We start from the raw sequence: 21,841 nt of genomic DNA, 5'->3' as shown, positions 1-21,841 counted from the left end.
TAATGTGCTTGTGCCAAGAGAGATTAGAAGTCAGGGTAATCCCCAAAAGAGATATATCATTTTGCCTAGAAATCGTAGTGTCACTAAAGGTAAGCAGAGGAGCAGAAGAATCCTTTTTGCAAGATATAAGACAAGACTGAGTTTTAGAACTGTTGAAATCAACTAAGTTGTCTTTGCCCCACTGGAGAATTACCTGAAGATCGACATTTAAGGAATTGGTAGCAGATTTTCGAGAAATTGATGCTGATTGAGTAGGACAAGGTTTCTCAAAATGGAAAGTGGAATGCAATGTGCTATCATCAGCAAAACTATGGATAGGATTTCCAGTCAATTGAAAAAGATCATTAATATACAAGAGTAAAAGAGTGGGGGAAAGAACTGAACCTTGGGGAACACCGGCATTAGTGGAGAAGTTAGAAGACAGAGAGCCATCTACCATCACCCTCAGTGAGCGATCACAGAGAAAACTGGATAACCAATTACTAAAAACAGTTGGCAAACCATAACATGGAAGCTTGTTTAGAAGACCTTTATGCCAAACTTGAGGTCCTTGAGGTTGTCACAGACATTCTCTCAGATATGCCAGACAAGCTGTACTTGCTACCTGGGAGTCTAAAACGCTGATGGAACTGATATTCGGGTGACGCTCAAGTCAAGTGGACCCAATTTCAGGGAAGTCCGGACGGTCTGTGACAGCCAAATCCTCTGCTTGCACCTTCACGATGGTGGGACTGTTAGTAATCCTGGGTTTAACCTCCATGCACAAGTACATGGTGGGTGACCACCCAGGTGTGAACCAATGTAAGCAGGGGTTGAGGTGTGGCACCCACACCAAATGGAGGAACGCCGCCCCTCTATGTTACCAGGCAGTACTAGGTGGTAGATGACTCTCATCAACCGGTGAAATACCACCACTTTGCTTATTGGAGGCTTGAAGTGGTGGAACCCATGTTTAGTCTCTAGAGCTAAGTTCCGGTCAACCCTTCCTATCTCTTCCATCATACAGTAGGATTGATGACTTTTGAGGTTATGATGAACGTCGTGTCGAGATCCAATATTCCTTACATTTCGAGGGTACAGCTCTAAAACGGTGTTCGCAGGCCGGCCGCTAGTTAGTACAATGGACTGAACCTATTGGTAACGCTCTAGGAAGCTTCCGGATCAGCTAGTGCATAATCTTGCTACCTCTACTCTGCCAGATAGTGACTGGAGGGAGTCCGAGTAGTGTGTATGCGGGGAGCATTGTCGAGGCCACGTTATGTCAAGGATCTGGGTATATTCTTACCACATGTACGCCATATCCAAAAATTTCATTACTTCATACAGCATGTCCCACCTACTTTTTCTTACTATTGAATACACCATGAATTGTCAAACTAATAGAGCAAGCTTATCTGCGAAAAGATCTAAACCTCCCATTGACTTCCTAATTCATTTCACAAATATACGTGGTCTCAATTCTAATCTCAACGATGTCCATTTCCACTTGCAGTCTGCCAAACCCCATGTACTTTTTCTGACAGAATCTCAGTTATCGGTTGATTCAACTACTGCTCATCTCAGATGCCCAAATTATTCGCCGTATGATTCCTTTCGCCTGAAAGGTGGTACTTGTGCATATGTCCGTTCTGATATTCCCTGTCAGAGACTTAGCAATTTGGAATCTCCTCTCTTTGACCTTCTCTGGCTTAAAATCTCTCTACCTCATTGTGTCAAATTCATCTGTTGTCTCTACCGCTCTCCCAACTCCACTAATCACTTGGAGCTCTTTGACTTCCTCTCTTTGCAGCTTGACTTTCTCCAGTCCAACTTTCCTAACAGTGAAGTAATTTTCCTTGGTGATTTTAATGTTCACAACTCCAGCTGGCTTCCGTTTTCTAGTCACACCGACCCAGCAGGTCAAGATGCTGAGGCTTTTGCAATTACTAATGACCTAGCACAGATTGTTCATTTACCTACAAGAATACCAGACAATCCTAATCATACAGCCAATACGCTTGATCTTTTTCTCACAAACCACCCTTCTAAGTACATGGTCGAAGTGAGAGATCCTTTAGGCACTTCAGATCACAACTTGGTGATTGTCTCTTCTCCAATGGAACCTTTATCTCATGGCTATTCCGAACCACTTGTTGTTTGGCATTACAAGAATGCAAAATGGGATGACCTGCGAGACTTCTTTTCTTCTTTTCCTTGGTTGGATTACTGTTTCAAAACTTCTGATATCAACGTTTGCTCAGATCGGGTCAGTGAAATTATTCTTGCTGGAATGGAATCCCTTATCCCACACTCCACTTTAAAATCTCGTCCTTTATCTAAACCTTGGTTTTCCAATAAATGTGCTAAGGCTGTCCAAGAGAAAAATGTTGCATATCGTAATTGGCTTGTTTCTAATTCTTCAGTTTCATTTTCTGCCTACACCAAAGCTCGCAACAGTTGTAAAGCAGTTATTAATCAGTCCAAACTAGAGTTTGAACAGTCTAAGAGTAGAAAACTTGCTTCTTGCCCTAATGGTAGCCGAGCATTCTGGTCTCTTGCCAAAGCTATTGGCCGCAACTTTTGCCCATCTTTTCTCCCACCTCTGTCCAAACCAGATGGTTCTGTTGTCACTTCAGCCAAGGATAAAGCTGACCTGCTAGCATCCCATTTTTCTTCCAGCTCATGTATTAATGATCTTGGTAAAACACTTCCCACCATTCCCAACACGCTCCATTCAATGCCTCCTGTGGTCTTCCGTCAAAAGGATATCAGAAGGATTTTGATGAATCTTGATGCTAAGAAAGCTCCAGGTCCTGATGGTATTTCTCCACTTGTTCTCAAAACCTGTGCTCCTGAACTTACTCCTATTCTTTGCCGCCTTTTTTCACTTTCTTATTCCAAAGGTGTTTTTCCTTCTGCTTGGAAATTTGCTCATATCCAGCCAGTTCCTAAAAAGGGTGACAAATCCCTCCCATCCAATTATCGTCCCATTGCAATTACTTCTACTCTTTCTAAAGTAATGGAGAAATCAATTAACCGCCAACTCTTAAACTACCTAGAAACCTTCCGTCTGATCAACGATTGCCGGTATGGATTCCGTCAGTGTTGATCCACTGGAGATATTCTGGCTTATGTTACCCATTTATGGACTAATTCAATGGAAAGGTTCGGTGAAACACAAGTAGTTGCTCTTGACATCTCAAAGGCTTTTGATCGTGTTTGGCATAAAGGTCTTCTAAACAAGCTTCCATCTTATGGTTTGCCAACTGTTTTTAGTAATTGGTTATCCAATTTTCTCTCTGATCGCTCACTGAAGGTGATGGTAGATGGCTCTCTGTCTTCTAACTTCTCCACTAATGCCGGTGTTCCCCAAGGTTCAGTTCTTTCCCCCACTCTTTTCCTCTTGTATATCAATGACCCCTTCTTCCATTGACTGGAAATCCTATCCATAGTTTTGCCGATGATAGCACATTGCATTCAACTTTCAATTTTGAGAAACCTTGTCCTGCTCAATCAGCTTCAACTTCTCGAAAATCTGCTACCAATTCCTTAAATGCTGATCTCCAGGTAATTCTCCAGTGGGGCAAAGACAACTTAGTTGATTTCAACCCTTCTAAAACTCAGTCTTGTCTTATATCTCGCAAAAAGGATTCTTCTGCTCCTATGCTTATCTTTAGTGACACTCCAATTTCTAGGCAAAATGATATATCTCTTTTGGGGATTACCCTGACTTCTAATCTCTCTTGGCACAAGCACATTACAAATATTGCTTCCTCTGCATCTAAAAAACTTGGTTTTCTCTTTCGCTCTCGGTGTTACTTTTCTTCCAAACAGCTGCTCACTCTGTATAAATCCCAAATCCACCCTGCCATGGAATATTGTTCCCACATCTGGGGTGGTGCCCCCAAAACCTCTCTTAGGCTTCTTGATTCCATTCAGAAGAAGGCAGTTAGGTTAATTAATGATTCATCTCTAAGAGAGTCTCTCCACTCGCTTTCTCATAGACGCACTGTTTCTGCTGCATGCCTCTTCTACAGATACTTCCATGGGCACTGTTCTTCTGAATTGGCTTCTATAATTCCTGCTCTCTCTTTCAAAACAGTCCGAACACGTGCCGCCACTAGCCAACATCCATTTACTGTCCAACTTCGAACCTACAGAACCAACTTTTCATCTTCCTCATTTATTCATTCAACTGCTGTTTTCTGGAACAACCTTCCTTCATTCGTATTTCCTGAAAATTACAATCTACAGAAGTTCAAATCCAATGTCAACAAATATCTTCTTTCGTCTTCTTAACCTCAAACCCAAGCACGGTTCTAAGTACTATACGTTCTAATACCTCTCGTGTTTGGGGTTCACATAAAAAAAAAAAAAAAAAAAAAAAACACGATCGAAAGCCTTTGAGATGTCAAGAGCAACTACTTGTGTTTCCCTGAACCTTTCCATTGAATTTGTCCATAAATGGGTAACATAAGCCAGAATATCACCAGTGGATCGACACTGACGGAATCCATACTGGCGATCGTTGATCAGACGGAAGGTTTCTAGGTAGTTTAAGAGTTGGCGGTTAATTGATTTCTCCATTACTTTAGAAAGAGTAGAAGTAATTGCAATGGGACGATAATTGGATGGGAGGGATTTGTCACCCTTTTTAGGAACTGGCTGGATATGAGCAAATTTCCAAGCAGAAGAAAAAACACCTTTGGAATAAGAAAGTGAAAAAAGGCGGCAAAGAATAGGAGTAAGTTCAGGAGCACAAGTTTTGAGAACAAGTGGAGAAATACCACCGGGACCTGGAGCTTTCTTAGCATCAAGATTCTTCAAAATCCTTCTGACATCCTTTTGACGGAAGACCACAGGAGGCATTGAATGGAGCGTGTTGGGAATGGTGGGAGGTGTTTTACCAAGATCATTAATACATGAGCTGGAAGAAAAATGGGATGCTAGCAGGTCAGCTTTATCCTTGGCTAAAGTGACAACAGAACCATCTGGTTTGGACAGAGGTGGGAGCAGAGATGGGCAAAAGTTGCGGCCAATAGCTTTGGTTCCTCATTGCCAATGATATCATTATTTTCTTTATTTAATTTAAAATTACTCTGTTGCATTAGTAACCTATCCTTTAAGTATAAAACAGTGCAGTTCAATAACTTCTCATGAGGTAATTTTTTAAATGCATTCTTACTTTCGATTTTGATTCCTTCAAATTCTTTTGACTTCTTCATGCTCTCAATTTTAGCTTCATAATTTCCTTCAAAATTTTTCAAATTATCAATAGCACTGATAGTTTGAATAATTAATTTATCTGCTTTTACTATAGTGATGCTGTGACTTTGTAAAGCTTCTGAAAGGTAAGAAAGCTCCTTCAGGATGTCAATCATTAGTGCTAAATTTTTAAGATACTGCAGGTTTAAAAGTCAGTTTAATAATCCTGAATATGTAACTTCTGATTCAAAGTGTTTGTATCAAGCAGAATAATTCCTCCAAACTGCAACTGCCATCCACAAGCTACAAGCTGGCCATCGTGGCCTCAACACACAACCAATATTTATAATTTCCACATCAAGTTCTTTAGCAATCATCCTTAAATTGCGCTGGATTTTTGGAGATTGGTGATATAATGCATAGTTTATCTAGAAATATTTCAAAATGATTCATATCTTTTATATTTTTAATAGAATCATCTAATGCTAATTTCAAACAGCGAGTCAGGCAATGCCAAATAATGATGTTTGGAAATTGTTGTAAAAGTCTGGTTGAAAAACTGGACTTTTTCCACAGCATTACACTAGCACCACCAGAACAAAATCCAATAAGATTTTCTTTTGAATATTTTTCTGAAAAATATTTAAAAGAAAATTTTAGAACCGTAATTATGCTATCATATATGCATTCAGCAGTTGTCTTTCCTAGTTCAATAAGATCTATAAAAAAATCATGGCTCAGAAAATTCAACACATAGGTAAAGAATTAAGACACTTTGTTTGGATAATGTTGTCTATTCATCGATTATTATGTAGATTTTGGCCTTCTTTTATATTACTTTAGTAAAAATTTCCTTTTTTATTTTTTTGAAATATGTTCAGTGATTCTAATGCCTGAAAATCTTGAATGCAACAAAACTCCTATATCAACACAATTTTTACTCTGTAATTCCAATTCAGCTGGCAAGTCAGACATTGTTTGATTACTTTTTATGAGACTATACACAGAATTAAAAATGATGGCAGTTTGAATTTCTTTATCATTCAGCTTGTCAATGACATTTGAAAGCACATGCCTTTGTGATTCTTTGTTTATTTTTGAGAATTTTTTATGTGCCACTGACTCATCGTGAAGGATTAGTTTTTTGCGTAAAGATGCCTGTCATCTATTTTTTATGGTGCCTCCATAGCCAGGTGGGTAGGAGCAGCAGTGCGTAGCACACGCTTCTTGATTAGATCGGGGTTCGAGCCCGTGACCACCAAATACAGAGGGTGCGGAAAGGTCAGAAATGATCACCACATATCCCTGGAGTAATATAGCCTTAGTTGCTAATGCTCCTAAAAACCAAATAACATGACAAAACATAATTATTTTTATTCTTTCTCCTCAGAACTACGTTAATTTCCATCCATTCCTTTGAACCATGACAATGTTTTTCTTGTTCAGCACCCAAGTTTTTATATTTAGCACAAAACGAACAACCTAATTTTCCATTTTGGATGTATAGCCATTTGTACTGAATTTTAAATAAAATTGCTTGTTTTTCATTCCAACAATCAGGAAGTTGCTGTTCCACTTCATAATTAACAATTGTTCATTTATAATAGCCTCATTACCATTGTTTATATTTATAGAATTATTTGGTGAAATAACTTCACTGCGAACATTAATTTTCTCCATTACACTGGCAGAATCCATAGAAGTAATTTCTTTTTTTTTTTGTCTTTTCCAAAAAAATTAATAAATTGGACTGCTTTTTCATGGCTAATAAATTTTATAAAGTGCTTTAAAAATTATATGCATCAATTTTGATAAATACTTGATAATGAGCAAGACACAATACACTTCCCCCCCGGCACAAAAAACTCAAATGATTACTTTCTCCGTTGCATTTACACTCATACACAAATTGGCCTATCTCACTTGCACACTTATCCCTACCATATGGCTTATGACAACTGCTCAGATAGGTTACACAAAATGCAGCATGTTCAGTGACATTTTTGCAGCACTGTCTGTTTGAAAATGGAAGATACTCAATTATTGAATTCAGAATTTAATTTCTAAAATAAATTGTTTCAACAATGGGCTCACAAATTTTCAAAAAAAAAAAAAAAAAATAGGGGGCTGTTGTGAGCTCATGATAGCTCACCACTGTGTATAGCAATTGGAATTACTTCAGTTGCATACATTAATTAAAAGTTTTGATAAAATGTTGAGCTCTTCAAAACTGAGTGGTAGAAGAAAGAGCATAAATAAATGTTTATATCACAGAATTTTTCTTTTTATTAATATAAAAACATGAATATGACAAAAAAACATTTCTTGAAGAAAATGATAGTTATCTAATAAGTTTCAAATATTTTTGCAAAGATAAAATAATTAAATTTTATCCTATATTGCAAAAAAAAAAAAATGCTTATAATAATGAATGATTGTTGTGCAGTGTTTGTATTATTAATGTAAAGGAAGCATGTTTATTAATTGTAATTATTGCCATGTAGAAGGTGTAGGCTGTAGAAGTTGGCAACTAGACATGTTGGGTGGGGACCTTGAGACATTGGGGAGAACCTAATTGAGGTGTATAATACCCTGAAGGGAGATTAGTAAAACAAATGATGGTGGTATAATCTTGCTGATAAGAGAGACAAGAAATCAGGGGCCACAAATATAAAATCTTAGTCAATTAGCTGAAGGCTGGATATCATGTAGTTTACTTTTGAATTACTAACCTAACCTAACCTTGTTTGATGTAAATAATGAAATCCATCTTAGATTAGCATAGTTTTGCACACACACTACAGATGAAAAATGTTTTAGAGGTTTTATTTAGTCATGATTCATAGAAGAAAGAGTATGAAGAAATGTTTATATCATAGAATTTTTCATTTTATTAAAATATAACATGAATATGCCAAAAATCATATTCATGTTATATTCTGTGGCAAAGGCAGAGAGAGTTTGGTAAAATTTAAAGTAGAATTGGGAAGTCATTTTTTGATAATGGGCAAAGTATAAATTATTGGGATAGTTTTTTTTTTTTTTTTTGCAGGTGGATAAAAAATTGCTTCTTTACATCATTTAGTAATACTAATACTATTCTAAAGTTAAATTCATGAAAGGAGATCTAACTCTCATTTATTATTCAAATGACATTTGTCTATATTCTGTTATTTGGATCCTGACTAGTATTGTCTAGCAGTAATGTTTGCTGCTAGTTTCACCAAATGAAGCTAGCAGCAGATATCTACCTTATTTCATGTATTGCTCTAATTTACTTCTTCATAAATAAAACTACTTTTTTTTCCCCAACCAACTATTGCCACAATTAAAAAAATTAAAAAATGAACATTCAACAGTTTTGCCTTTTATTGGCTGCATGGAGCAGAGATTTCATGAATGAATTCTCCAATAACTGTTTTTACAATATGGAGTATGCAGTATCATTCATGATTTTCACATAAAGTTTTTCTTTCATTGTAAACCAATACATTTTGTACACAGGTAGACTTCAAAGATAATTATTGTACTGAATTTTTCATAAAAATTATTTTGCTCCAGGGTTTACTACAATATTGTATCACATGGACAGGCATTTGGAGGGAATGGTGTGATTTTTTTTTTTTTTTTTTGGCTGATGCTGCATAAGCTCATACACATGCTTTCTTGCATCACATGCCACTACTACTACTACATTATCACTCTTATTTCACTGACTTTTTTCCCTTCCGATTAGAAATTGGTTCGTATCTAGCCAATTCCAGAAAAGGGTAATAGATCCTTTCCTTTCATATCCCATCACACCTCTCTCATCTTTTTCCAAAGTAGTGAAGAAATATATCAGCTCTTACACTGTCTTTGAATCTGCCACCTGATTGGAAATCACTCTCACAGATTCTACCAGTTTTGATGTATTGACTTATGTTACTCATTGTTGAACAAATTTATTTTGGAGAAATCCAAGCAGTTGCTGATGGCATTTCTAAGACTTCTGATCATGTTTGGCATGGAGGTCTTCTAAACAAGCTTCCATTATGCTTAGGTGAATTCGAAAATAATGTACATTAATAACAGTCTTCCAGTGACTGCAAATTCTGTCCATAGTTTTTCTGATCATTTAACACATAATTTAACTCTCCAATTTGAGAAACCCTGCTCTTCACAAACAGTTACAATCTCTCAAATATCCACCATTTATTCCTTAATGCTGATCTCCAGGTAATTTTCAAATGGGATGAAGAAAACTTAGTTAACTTCACTTCTGTCTTATTTCTCACTAATTCATTCTGTTACCATGTTCACCTTGAACATAATCACCTCCCTAGTAATTGGTTCAGAAAAGGAAATTAAAATTTTTTTTTTTTTGGCTGATGCTACATAAGCTCATACGCTTGCTTTCTTGCATCACATGCCACAATTACTACTACTACATGCCTAATACATATTCCCTCTTTTTTATTTTCATTTTGATGTTAATTTCTGCTATGCTTTAATTTTCTTAATGTGGTTATTATTATTATTGTTAGCCATATGGTGAAAGGAAGCCAGAGGCTTTTGCTGCACCAGCCAAAAACAAATTTCTGAGTTCCCTGTGTGTGTGTGTGTGTGTGAGAGAGAGAGAGAGAGAGAGAGAGAGAGAGAGAGAGAGAGAGTCAGAAGTAAAAGGGAATCACCAAGAAAGAGAAGAATGATGATATCCATCTCAGGATCCTGGGTGTGCCAAGTCCATACTCACCAGATGTGAGCCCCTGGGTCTTAATTAATTTAAAATGATTTAAATCTCATAGTTTTAACCTAAATCATAATGGCATGTATTTTATATCCAAAAGCAGAGACAAAGGTTTGATATTGTCACTTTTACTTGCAATCTTGATGATTGGTTCTTGAAAATGACACCAAGGTTGTACATTTTGTGACAGTATCATTTTGCTTAGTATTATTTAATTTTTTATCATATAATTTTTTTTTCTTGTTATCTCTCAACTAATATGTGTGCTGTGTATATTATTTGTTTGAAGCTTTAGTTTGGTGAAAGCATATTGCTATTTATGATTTATTATTTATTTTTTTCAACAGTGATGGGAATATATTTCCAGAGTATATACTTCCCAATTTGGTAAGCATTGAAGAATTTAAGAATATAAATTTTATTTTTGTCACAAATAAAATAATTCATGTGTTTTTATGATTTTATTACATGATGATAAATTCAAGAGTCTTTGTATACTGGTGATTGTTTGCCAATACATAGAAGTGCTTGAATAAAAAATTTTCAAAATAAAGTGTTCATTTTAGTGGCCTGTTTTTCTTTAAATATTTTGTATAGTAATTCATATAACTTATTTTAATTCAAATCTATTAAGTTGTGTTATTATTTTTTTTATTATAATATGGGTCACTAAATTACATAAATCTTTAAATATATTAGTATAACAACTATGATATAATCTTTTAATATTTTTTTAAATCTTGGGGTTCCATTAAACTAAGACTGTGATGGTTAGGAACCTTTTGAGGTTATGTTGTTATTTGGGGTTATTTCTTGTTTTTTAGTTGAATAATAAATATAAAATCTTGAAATATCTTTGATCTGATTAATGACATTCCAAAATCTTAATTTAGCTATAGCTGTACTTTTTTAAAAAATAATTTTATTGATATTATTAATGCATTTCTGTAATTATTTATAAAAAAATAAAAATACTTTACTTCTATAAATATTAGGACCAAATATTAGTTCAGAAATAGCATAAAAAATATTTTATAATTTATGAAGCAAAACTGATGAATTGTGAGAAATTCTTTCCAAGTACTGTATTCAGAACTGAACAGAAAATACTCAGAATAAATTTCTTTCAGTGCATTAGTAGGAATAAAAATTGAAATCTGCACTATTCAGAATATCAATATCACCAAACTTTTTTTTTTTTTTTTTTTTATGTAAACATGAAAGGTATTGGAACCTATAGTACTTAGTACTGTGCTTGGGTTGGAGGTTGAGAAGACGAAAGAAGATATTTGTTGACATTGGACTTGAACTTCTGTAGACTAATTTTCAGGAAATACGTATGAAGGAAGGTTGTTCCAGAAAACGGCAGTTGAATGAATAAACGAGGAAGATTAAAAGTTGGTTCTGTGAGTTTGAAGTTGGACAGTAAATGGATGTTGGCTGGTGGCGGCATGTGTTTGAACTATTTTGAAAGAGAGAGCGGGAATTATAGAAGCCAATTCAGAAGAACAGTGCCCATGGAAGTATCTATAGAAGAGGCATGCACAGTACTTCTATGAGACAGTGAGTGGAGAGACTCTGTTAGAGATGAATCATTAATTAACCTAACTGCCCTCTTCTGAATGGAATCAAGAAGCCTGAGAGAGGTTTTGGGGGCACCACCCCAGATGTGGGAACAATATTCCATGGTAGGGCGGGTTTGCGATTTATACAGAGTGAGCAGCTGTTTGGAAGAAAAGTAACGCCGAGAACAAAAGAGAAAACCAAGTTTTTTAGATGCAGAGGAAGCAATATTTGTAATGTGCTTGTGCCAAGAGAGATTAGAATTCAGGGTAATCCCCAAAAGAGATATATCATTTTGCCTAGAAATCCGAGTGTCATTAAAGATAAGCATAGGAGCAGAAGAATCCTTTTTGCGAGATATAAGACAAGACTGAGTTTTAGAAGGGTTGAAATCAACTGTTGTCTTTGCCCCACTGGAGAATTACCTGAAGATCGGTATTTAAGGAATCGGTAGCAGATTTTTGAGAAGTTCATAGTTCTGTTGACAACTAAGTACTTCTTAAAAGTCCACAAGTTATTTCATACAAAGTAACCTTCCTCTTGGGCAATGGTTGATAGGCAATAATAATATAGCTGCTGTGCCAATGTGAGAATGAGTGCCAATGTACACTTGACCAACTAGGGTCAAATCCCAAAAATAATTGTTAATTATTATGACAGAGGACAAAGTATATTTAGAGGTATATCTTGAAGATGTCATAATCAGACAAAAAGATGATCTAAACAGAAATCCACAGGCTGAAAAATCCTAGGTAAGCTAATATTTAAAAGCATACTTACTGGTATGTTTTCAGATATTAGCTACAGATATCCTGTAGCTGTATTTTAATATAAAATGCATATGTATGTTTTCAGCGAAATTTAATTTTAAGTCCAAAGCCTAAACTTTAAGAAACTCCTGCTCCAGATTTTTCTAATAAATCTCCTGTTTTCTTCCTGTTTTATTTATTTTTTCCCACAAAAATCTTCTACTCTCTTTCATCATCATCATCATCAGCTATTTTAAATCCACTACAGGATGATGGCCTCTCCAGCCACTTTCAGTTCTTTCTGTTTTGTGCAATGGCCATCCATTTACTACCCACAAACTCAAACTCAGGTGCCTCCGTAGCCAGGTGGGAAGGAGCAGCAGTGCGTAGCACACGCTTCTTGATTAGACCGGGGTTCGAGCCCATCACCACCAAATACGGAGGATGCAGAAAGGTCAGGGAATGACCACCACATATTCCCGGAGCAATATGGCCTTAGTTGCTAATGCTCCTAAAAACCAAATAACAACAACAACATCACAAACACATGAATTTCATCTGTCCATCTCTGTTGTCTCCCAGATTTTCTTTTAGCTCCTCTTGGGTAAGATTCTGTTATTTACTTAATTTTTTTTTTTTTTTTTATTTCGTATGATGTGATCAATACACGAAGGAACCAGTTTATTCTTGCTTCCTTCGTGTATCGTGGCCGGGATATCCAACCAACCGGTTGGTTCGGCACCATCGTGATATCCAGCCCGAGGCGGGAATCGAACCCGCGACCTTTAGGTTGCTAGGCAGGCACTTTACCTACCTGGCTAGCCCGGTCGGCATTTACTTAATTCATCTGTCATCATGTCTTTCAGCTGTGTCCTGCCCAAGACCATTTCAGTTCTTTAGTTTTGATAAGAATGTCCTTTATTTGTGTTTGCTGCTTAATCCTTTTTTTTTCTTTTCTTATCTAACAGTCTTATTCCTAATATAATTCGTTTCATTCTTAGCTTTGTAGTTTTCAGCTTCTCTTCCATTATTTTTGTGAGTACCCAAATTTCACTTCCATAAGTCATGATGGTTATCTTACATTTCAAACAAATTGGGATATTGCTCCTCAGTATGTGACTATATTTCCTGAATGATATTCATCCAAAATTTATCCTTCTCTTGACTTCCAGCCATTTATCATTATTACAGCTAATGACTTGTCCCAAATAAGTATATGAATCCACCTTTTCAATTACTGCTCCTTTGATAATTATTAAGTTCACCATTACTTTTGTTTTAGCCATATTCATCTTTAGTCTGAAATCCTTACTAACTCTGCATAACTGATTAAGATTTTCCTCTAATTCTTTGGGATCGTGGCTTATGATCACAATGTCATCTGCAAATCATAAATGGTTTAGGTACTCTAAACCATTTATGGAGTCATTCCTGGTCGTGAATGACTCCTGGTCGTAGGAGTCATTCACATTGACTCCTGCGACCAGTCCAATCTTCTGAAAGCTTCCTCAAGGACAGCAGTAAACAACTTTGGAGATTTGTGTCTCCTTTTTTGAACTCCTTTCTCAACTTTAAATTTACTACTGTCTTTGTCTAGTCTAATAAAGAAAGTAGCATTCTCATATATTTTCTTCAAAATCATAATGCATGGGATAGTATGACTTGCCTTTCCAGTGCCTGAAACATTGCCTTATGCTGTATAGAATCAAATGCCTTTTCATAATCCACAAATGCCGGCATAATGGTGTTTTATATTCATTTGCTTTCTCCATTAGGTGTTATATTACATGAAGGTGATCCATAGTTGAGAATAATGTCCTAAAGCCAGCTTGCCCTTTTGGTTGATTCTCAAGTATTCTCTCTTATCTGTTAGCAAATGACCCTTGTGAACAACTTGTAGATGTGGGTCAACAAGATAATTGGTCTATAATTTCCAATTTATGATTTATTTCCTTTCTTATGCAGTAAAATTATTATTGCATTATTCCACTCCTTATGCATCATTAATTAATTAATTAATTCAACTTCTTTATTGCTGCTAAGTACGGTACATTTACTAGTGACAATAATTCTCATCACGGCAACATATGGCCAGGAGTTTTACATTATATAGTCATTAAATTGGCAAAAATTACAGTTACATGGGAAATTATGGGTTACACAAAATTAAACATGTAAAAATGAAATTATAATAATAGGAAAATATAAAGAGGAACTGAACGTCGTAACCCAGTTTGGAGGAATTTATCCCAGTTCCACAGATGTAATCCACTTGAGGAGCACGTGACGGTATTTGTAGTCAGTAGGCATTTTCTGTAGGTTGACTCCAAGATGGAGCAGTTCCTGAATTTTGGGGAGTGTCTGGACAGGTAGGAACTGACTACACAGTTTAACCGGTTGTATTTGAGGATTAGTGTGGGCTCTGACCTCAAGGATGGCAGAGGATTGTGCCACTGACAGAAATCCCAGATGTTTGGGGCGTTTATGACTCCTATGTATATTTTTAATGTAGTCATTAAACACCTGCTGTCAATTAACCTCAGGAGCCTGGGTACATTTAGCTGCTCAGCATTGTCAGTTGTTCTCAATTGAGGGGGTCAGCGATGCTTATTTGTGGCCCATTTCAGGGTCCAGTATTCACACGAGAACACCAGTTTTTGAAGTGAGGGCGATGCAGATGCCCAAATTTCAGCAGCATATAAAATAACTGGATAAACAGTGGTTTGAAGATATCTGGTAGTGGTTGCGGCATCGTTAGAATGAAGTAAGTGTTGCTTTGCTCTCCAGCGTAGAGTGTTAAATCGCTTCTGGAGATATTCTGTCTGAACATTAAATTTCAGCTTCGGATCAAAATAGACACCGAGATCCTTGTGGCAGGTAACCACTGGGATGAGAGCACCCAAAACTGATGGTTGAATTACTGTTGGTTGCTGTTTCAATGAGTAAATCTTTATTACAGATTTTGAAGGGTTAAGATTTAATCCAAACATCTTCAAGTAAGTTGAAAGAGCGGTCAAGTTCTCTGTGATTGAAGACGTAATTGCCATTGGGTTTGCAGACAGTGGGATTAAGGTAAGAATCTTTATATCATCAGTATATATTAGAGCATCATCATGGGGACTCATGAAAGGAATTAGAATGGCTGAGAAGAGAAGGTCAGACAGGATGCCACCTTGTGGGACTCCTGCATTGATTTTTCTTGTAAAGTAGGTCTTCTTCATTGTGAGGTGGACACTTCTATTCCTCAATAAGGCAGTGAAGAAAGCTAGTAGGTCTCCATTAATCCTGAAGAAGAATTGCAGAAGGGCTGTGACGTCTAGGCTGTCAAAAGCAGCTTCAATATCGGCGTACGCAATAGCTAATTGGGATTTAGTTTCGAAGGCTTGAAGAATTGATGTCTGTGCAGCCATGAGGTTTGTTATGGTGGATCTATTTGCGACTGAAATGGAACTGTTTCGGCTTCTGTGGCATCAGCTGTTTGTTTAATGCTGGAAGGAGTACCTTTTCAAGAAGTTTGAGGAGGGTGGAAGAAGTTGAGATTGGTCTGAAATCTTTTAGGCTTGTTGTCACTTTAACTTTAGGCAGTGGCCTCACAGAGTATTCATTCCATTGAGCAGGGAATTAATTATGAAATGAGGTATCTTATCTTGGCCTGCGGTACTAGATGGACGCACGGAGTTAATAGCATATATCAGTTGCTGTCGTGTGATGGAAATTATGGAAAGATCATCAGTAGGAGCAAATTGAGAGTTTTGGAGAGGAATTTCAGCAGAAGCAGAATTGGCTTTGTATCTTGAAATGTAGTCCATCCAGTTATCTAGATCAAGATTTGAATTAATGAGACTGTGTCTGGATGAGTATGGCGCTTTTCCTTTAGACAAGGCAGCATCAGTGTATCTCTTTATTGCTGATGCCTTGAGTCTGTTGAAAATAGCTCTTGCTCTGGAGTATAGGATTCGATCTTGGGTTGTGCCAGAGATTTTCCACTGCCGTACTGCTTGTTGTGGAAACTGCACGCTAGATCTTTGGTTTACCAATCTCTAGTTCTTGGAGAAATGTGAACGGTTTTGACTGACGCATAGAGGGTGACTGTATTTATCCATCTTGTGATTAGATCAACTGCGAGGATTGGGTCATATCCATCAATCATATGCCACGGAATAGACTGCTGCCTCAAGGCACTTTTTGGGATTCAGAAAAGTCAGAGAAAATATGATTTTCTTTTCAACAGTATTATGGCAATTGAAGTTGGACATAGGCAGAACAAGAAGTAATGCAATTGGGTCGTGATCTGATTTGAAGGACGTTTCTGATGGAATGTTGACTCTGCAAATTCCAGAATATAGAATCAAGTCGAGGCAATTGGTGCCTCTCGTTGGCTCCTCATTGATAATCGTAAACTTTAATGGACAGAGATTGTTCATTAGTCACTGAAGGAGAGGGCTGAGATGGGGGTGGAAGGTTAAAATTGCCGCAGAGAATGTGAGTAGCAGAAGAGTATAACTTACTCATTATCCAGTCGGTAGCATTGTCAATTGTTGCAATATCTGGAGCTGGGGGTATGTAGATTGCCGCTAAATCGATTAAACCGATCACTAAACTGATCGCTAAATCGATAATGCCTTTCCCATTTATTAGAGTCTTGCCAGTTTCTGTGTCATGTCTCTTCCCCCCAATTTTAATAACTGAACAGTAACTTCATCTTCACTCGGGGCTTTCTGATGCTTCATTTATTCAATGCATGTTCTACCTCATTAAGAAGGATATCGGGTATGTCATATGTGTTGCTAATTTGTGATCCATTTTCCTCACTGCTTGCATCATTTCCTCGCTCCTTATATAATTTTTTATAGTAGTAGTTTTCTGCTATTTATAAGTACACCATCACTATTCTTCAATTTCAGTATCATTTGTCTTTCTGTATTACTGCTCATGACTGCTGATTTAAGTCCTTTGTTTTCCTTTAATGTTCTACTTTTCTTGTGTTAAATCTCCTTATGTCCTCTCTGAATCTCTTTCTAATGGCCTTGCACAACTCAGTATACTCAATTTTGTCCTTGTCAGTGTTTATCTTGCTCTTCATTTGTTATCTTCAGTTCATCATGACAAGTGTTTCTTGACTAATTTTTTCTTCTTTCTTTGGATTTCTTTTTACCTATAGGTTTCTCAGACTTTATCACTTTCAGAAAATTATTGTATTCCCCGTCGATATCTTGGTCCTGTAAGTTCTTCAGAAGCTCAAACTTGTTCTTAAGTTCCAGTTCCAGTACATACTGCTTTTTTTCCTCTTCTGTTATCTCAAAAACCATTGCATTATTTATTCGAGTCAGTTTTTTCCTTTCTTTTCTTGAATCTATATCAAGTGTGCCTCTTACCATTGTAGTAGTAGTAGTGGCACGTGATGCAAGAAAGCAAGTGTATGAGCTTATGCAGCATCAGCCAAAAAAAAAAAAAAAAAAACACACCATTCCCTCCAAATGCCTGTCCAGTTACTCCTTAAATTTATTTAACCTATCAACTTCCACAACGACAGATGGAAGTTTGTTCCAGCAATTAACCACCCGCTGGCTAAAGGCAAATTTCCGCACATCTGTTCTACATCTGTCCTTTCTTAATTTGAACTTATGTCCCCGTAGGTTCGTAATCTGAACAAGTGGAAGGATCCCATCAGAATTCAGCGTGCTCAACCCATTCAAGGCCTTATAGACCTCAATCAGATCACCGTGCAGGTGCCTAGTCTCCAGCCACTGCAATTTGCAGAACTTAAGCCTCTCTTGGTAAGAGGATCCCTTCATTCCCCTCACCAATCGTGTTGCTCTTCTCTGTACACGCTCAAGCAAATCTACATCCTTCCTAAAATGAGGCCTCCAGACCTGTACGCAGTACTCAAGGCGTGGCCTGACCATTGCCTTATACAGAGGGACAATCACCTCCTTTTCCCTGCTAGCAAAATTCCTATATATGATTGACAAAACCCCATGACCTGCCCTAGCAGCCTGTCTGCATTGCTCAGAAAACTTCATATCTGACTGCACAATTACTCCCAGATCTTTTTCATTTTCTACCACCTTACGTGTAGTACCACACGGTTGGTACGTTTCTCTGGGGTTACGTCTACCCATATGCAGTACTTTGCATTTGTCAAGGTTAAACTTCAGTTGCCACTTCTTAGCCCATCTGCCCAAATTATCTAGATCCTGTTGCAGTAGCACACTGCCATTACTGTCATTAACAACCCTGCCAACCTTTGTGTCATCTGCAAACTTCGACATTAAGCCTGATATACCTTCATCAATATCATTGATAAATACACAAAACAACAGTGGACCCAACACCGAACCCTGTGGAACTCCACTAATAACATTAGTCCCCGAAGAGCAGCACCCATTGATTACCACCCTCTGTCTTCTCCCACTTAACCATCCTTTTGTCCATTGTAGCAACTTACCCTTAATACTAATCTGCTCCAATTTGTACAATAGTCTTCCATGCGCAACAGTGTCAAAAGCTTTCCTGAAATCCAAGTATATGATATCAAAATTATTTTTTGCATCCAGTTCCTTTGTGACCACATAACCAATAATAACCAATCAAATTTGTCAGACAAGACTTTCCCTTAACAAACCCATGCTGTGTCTGAATTATTGCTGCAGTCTTGTCTAGATGATCCTGCAATGCATCTTTAACCAGTGACTCCATTATTTTACCCGGAACAGAAGTTAAACTAACTGGTCTGTAATTACTCGTGTCACCCTTCGATCCACCTTTGTGAATTGGGGATACATTTGCACATCTCCAGTCCGTGGGAACCTCCCCTGAGTCCAAGGATGCTCTCATAATTATGGCTTAGGGTTTGCTTAGTTGCTTTGCCGCCTCCTTTAAAATAACTGGATAGATCCCATCCACCCCAGGTGCCTTTCTTATGTTTAACTTCAACAATTTCTCCTCCACTTTACTCTCAGTTATTACAAAATCATTAAGCACACTGCTACAATTTGATAACCTTCTTCCACTTTCAAACTGTAATAATTCCTCACGTGTGAATGTAGATGCAAAATACTCATTCAGTTTGTTTGCTATCTGAGCAGGATCATCAACAGTCGAACCATCGATGTCAAGTGGACCAATCGTATTCATCCCCTTCCTTTAGAGTTTATATAAGTAAAGAAATCCTTGCTGTTTTTCTTAGCATCTTTTGCCAAAGATTTCTCGTAATCCGCCTTCGCCTGCCGAACCTCCTTTGTGACCTGATTACAGACTAGCTTATATCTGCCACAGGCTTCTGCGTTGCCTGATAATATATATGCATCCCATGCATTTTTCTTCTCTGTCACGAGTCTCATTAGTTCATTTTATAACCATTTAGGCCTAAACCTTGAACAATATTTCTTAATTGGTATGAAAAGTCTAGTAGCTTCCACGATTAATTCCTTGAATGCTTCCCACTTAGAATTTACTGTTTGTAACATTGTCAGTTGTCCTGTACAGAATTTAAAAACTGTCTGAGACCACTGTACTCCCCTTTATGGAAGCAAAAACCCTTTCCTTTACCCCTGACGGTAGTTACCTCTTTGAGTAAATCCCACTTCAGCACACTGTGATCACTGCCACCTAGTGGTTCCTTTATCTGCAAATTCTTAATACACGAATGATCACTGCTGATAACCAGATCAAGAGTGTTACTTTCTCTGGTTGCCTCTCGAACATGCTGCTGCAGAAAACAATCATCCAATAAATCCACAAACGTCTGACTAGTGTGTGAGTGACCAACCCACAAGTTCCAGTCAATATCTGGGAAGTTAAAATCCCCCATTATAAGACATTCTGATTTACTGGCCCACTCTATTTCTCTGTACAATTGTTCATTGTACTCATTCAAGTCATTAGGCCTGTAACACACTCCTACTCTTATTTTTGCTTTCGCAGTGCTTATGTCACACCAAACTGACTCAACAGAGCACTGTTCATCTATATTAACTGGGTGCATTCCTTTGATTTTATGTTTTTCTTAATGAACAGCATAATACCCCCTCCCTTTCTGTCCTGTCTATCCTTTCTGTACACATTGTACTCCCCAAATTCCAGTTCTGCATTCCTTATATCTTTGTGACACCACGTCTCTGCTATCCCAACAATATCCGCCTTTGATGTCTTGACCAACACTTCAAATTCATCAAATTTATTTACTATACTTCTAGCATTGGTATACATGCAAGCATACATGCTCCTATGCTTGTGATCACTTCCAACATTTACCTTGTTCAGAACAGTAACATCTTTCACACTATATCTTCTGTTAGTGAGGATGAAGTCAATTTCATTAGTTGTTAATCTATTTGGGCTCTTCCATGTCCACTTTCTGTTCACCCTTTTCTTGAAGAAAGTGTTCGTTACTAACGTTCCTCAAGATTCTGCAAATTCCAGAAGGCTTTCACCTCTTTCATTTCTTTCACCAATTCCAAAATTTCGTATAGTTTCCCTTTCTGCACTATTTTGTCTCTTTCCAACCTTAGCATCGAAGTCCCCCATAATAATAGCGTAGTGAGTTTTCTGTTCATCTGGAAGTCTCTCAATTTCGGTGTACATTTCTTCAACCTCTTCATCATCATGGCTCGATGTTGGTGCATATATCATTATAACCTTCAGTTTGTACTCTTAGAAATCCTGAGTAGTAGTCTTGACACCCTTGTTGATGTACTTTTGAATTCCAAAATGTTGTTTTTTTTATCTTTATGGACCAGAGAGCCAACTCCACCTTCGCTCTTTTCACTGTTTCCATTGGTTTACAGCAAATTTCCATTTGATAAACTTATGATTCATTTCTTCTTGTTTCAGCCATGCTGATGATATTCGAATTCACATTTTGTAATTTCTTTTCCAGTTCCAGTATCCTATCTTCATCGACGAGCGATCTTACGTTGTAACAGGCCAAGTTCAGTTTCCGTGCATGGCAGCCAGGTCATACACAGAGATTCTTAGCACCCTCTGCTTCCACTCTGATCCTCTTCCTGCCATAAGAGGGGGAGTGAAAGCTGCTGGGGACTGAGGGCCGTCTGTTTCGTCATGTTGTCATTTTCTGGAGGGTTTGCTCTTTTCCTCTTCACGCTGACCAGGCATCTTGAAGAGAACTGCTCTACATGTTCGTTACCACTAAAGTGACGTAACAGGGCTTACCATCGAGAAGGTGCGCATGAGTGGATTTTAGGGAGGGAGGCCAACCATATTTCTCTTAAATCTTCTAAAATAGAAAGATATTGGATCCATCAGTGTTTTAGACTGAGTGTCTGATAACACACAGAATGCCTGTTCCCCTCTAAGCCCCTCTCCTCTTTACAGTTACCCAATCTCCAGTTTTTCAAACGTTGGCAGCTATGTGCTTCTGAATCCCAAAAATACACTTGCTTTGCTCTTACCAGTAAAAGCTGCACCTTGAATTGTTTGGCATGTGGAAATCCTATGTGGGGTCATGTGTGTCGTTGCATACCAGAATAACACCACAAAGTATTCTTACCTTTTGGGCCCACAGTGCACACACTTTCTTGAATGATGTATTCATGAATAATTGTCTTCCTACCTCTAAACTCTAATTCATATACCTCTATACCTGTAATTTATG

The 21,841-nt window shown here is 37.4% G+C and overlaps 1 protein-coding gene across 1 annotated transcript in view; it reads left to right on the top strand.

Annotated features, from left to right (window-relative positions):
- Nucleotides 1-21,841, top strand: part of Vps15 (vacuolar protein sorting 15) — a 316,929-nt gene that overhangs the window by 120,062 nt on the left and 175,026 nt on the right. Inside the window, exon 14 of the mRNA XM_090374029.1 lies at nucleotides 10,261-10,300. Coding sequence (XP_090230155.1) covers nucleotides 10,261-10,300 — 40 coding nt within the window. The remainder of the gene's footprint in view (nucleotides 1-10,260; nucleotides 10,301-21,841) is intronic.

Source organism: Mastigoproctus giganteus, chromosome 5 (genome assembly GCF_048544385.1).
Source record: "Mastigoproctus giganteus isolate SK-2022 chromosome 5, ASM4854438v1, whole genome shotgun sequence".
In the NCBI taxonomy this organism is placed as follows: Eukaryota; Metazoa; Arthropoda; class Arachnida; order Uropygi; family Thelyphonidae; genus Mastigoproctus; species Mastigoproctus giganteus.
This window is presented reverse-complemented; position numbering and strand designations above follow the sequence as displayed.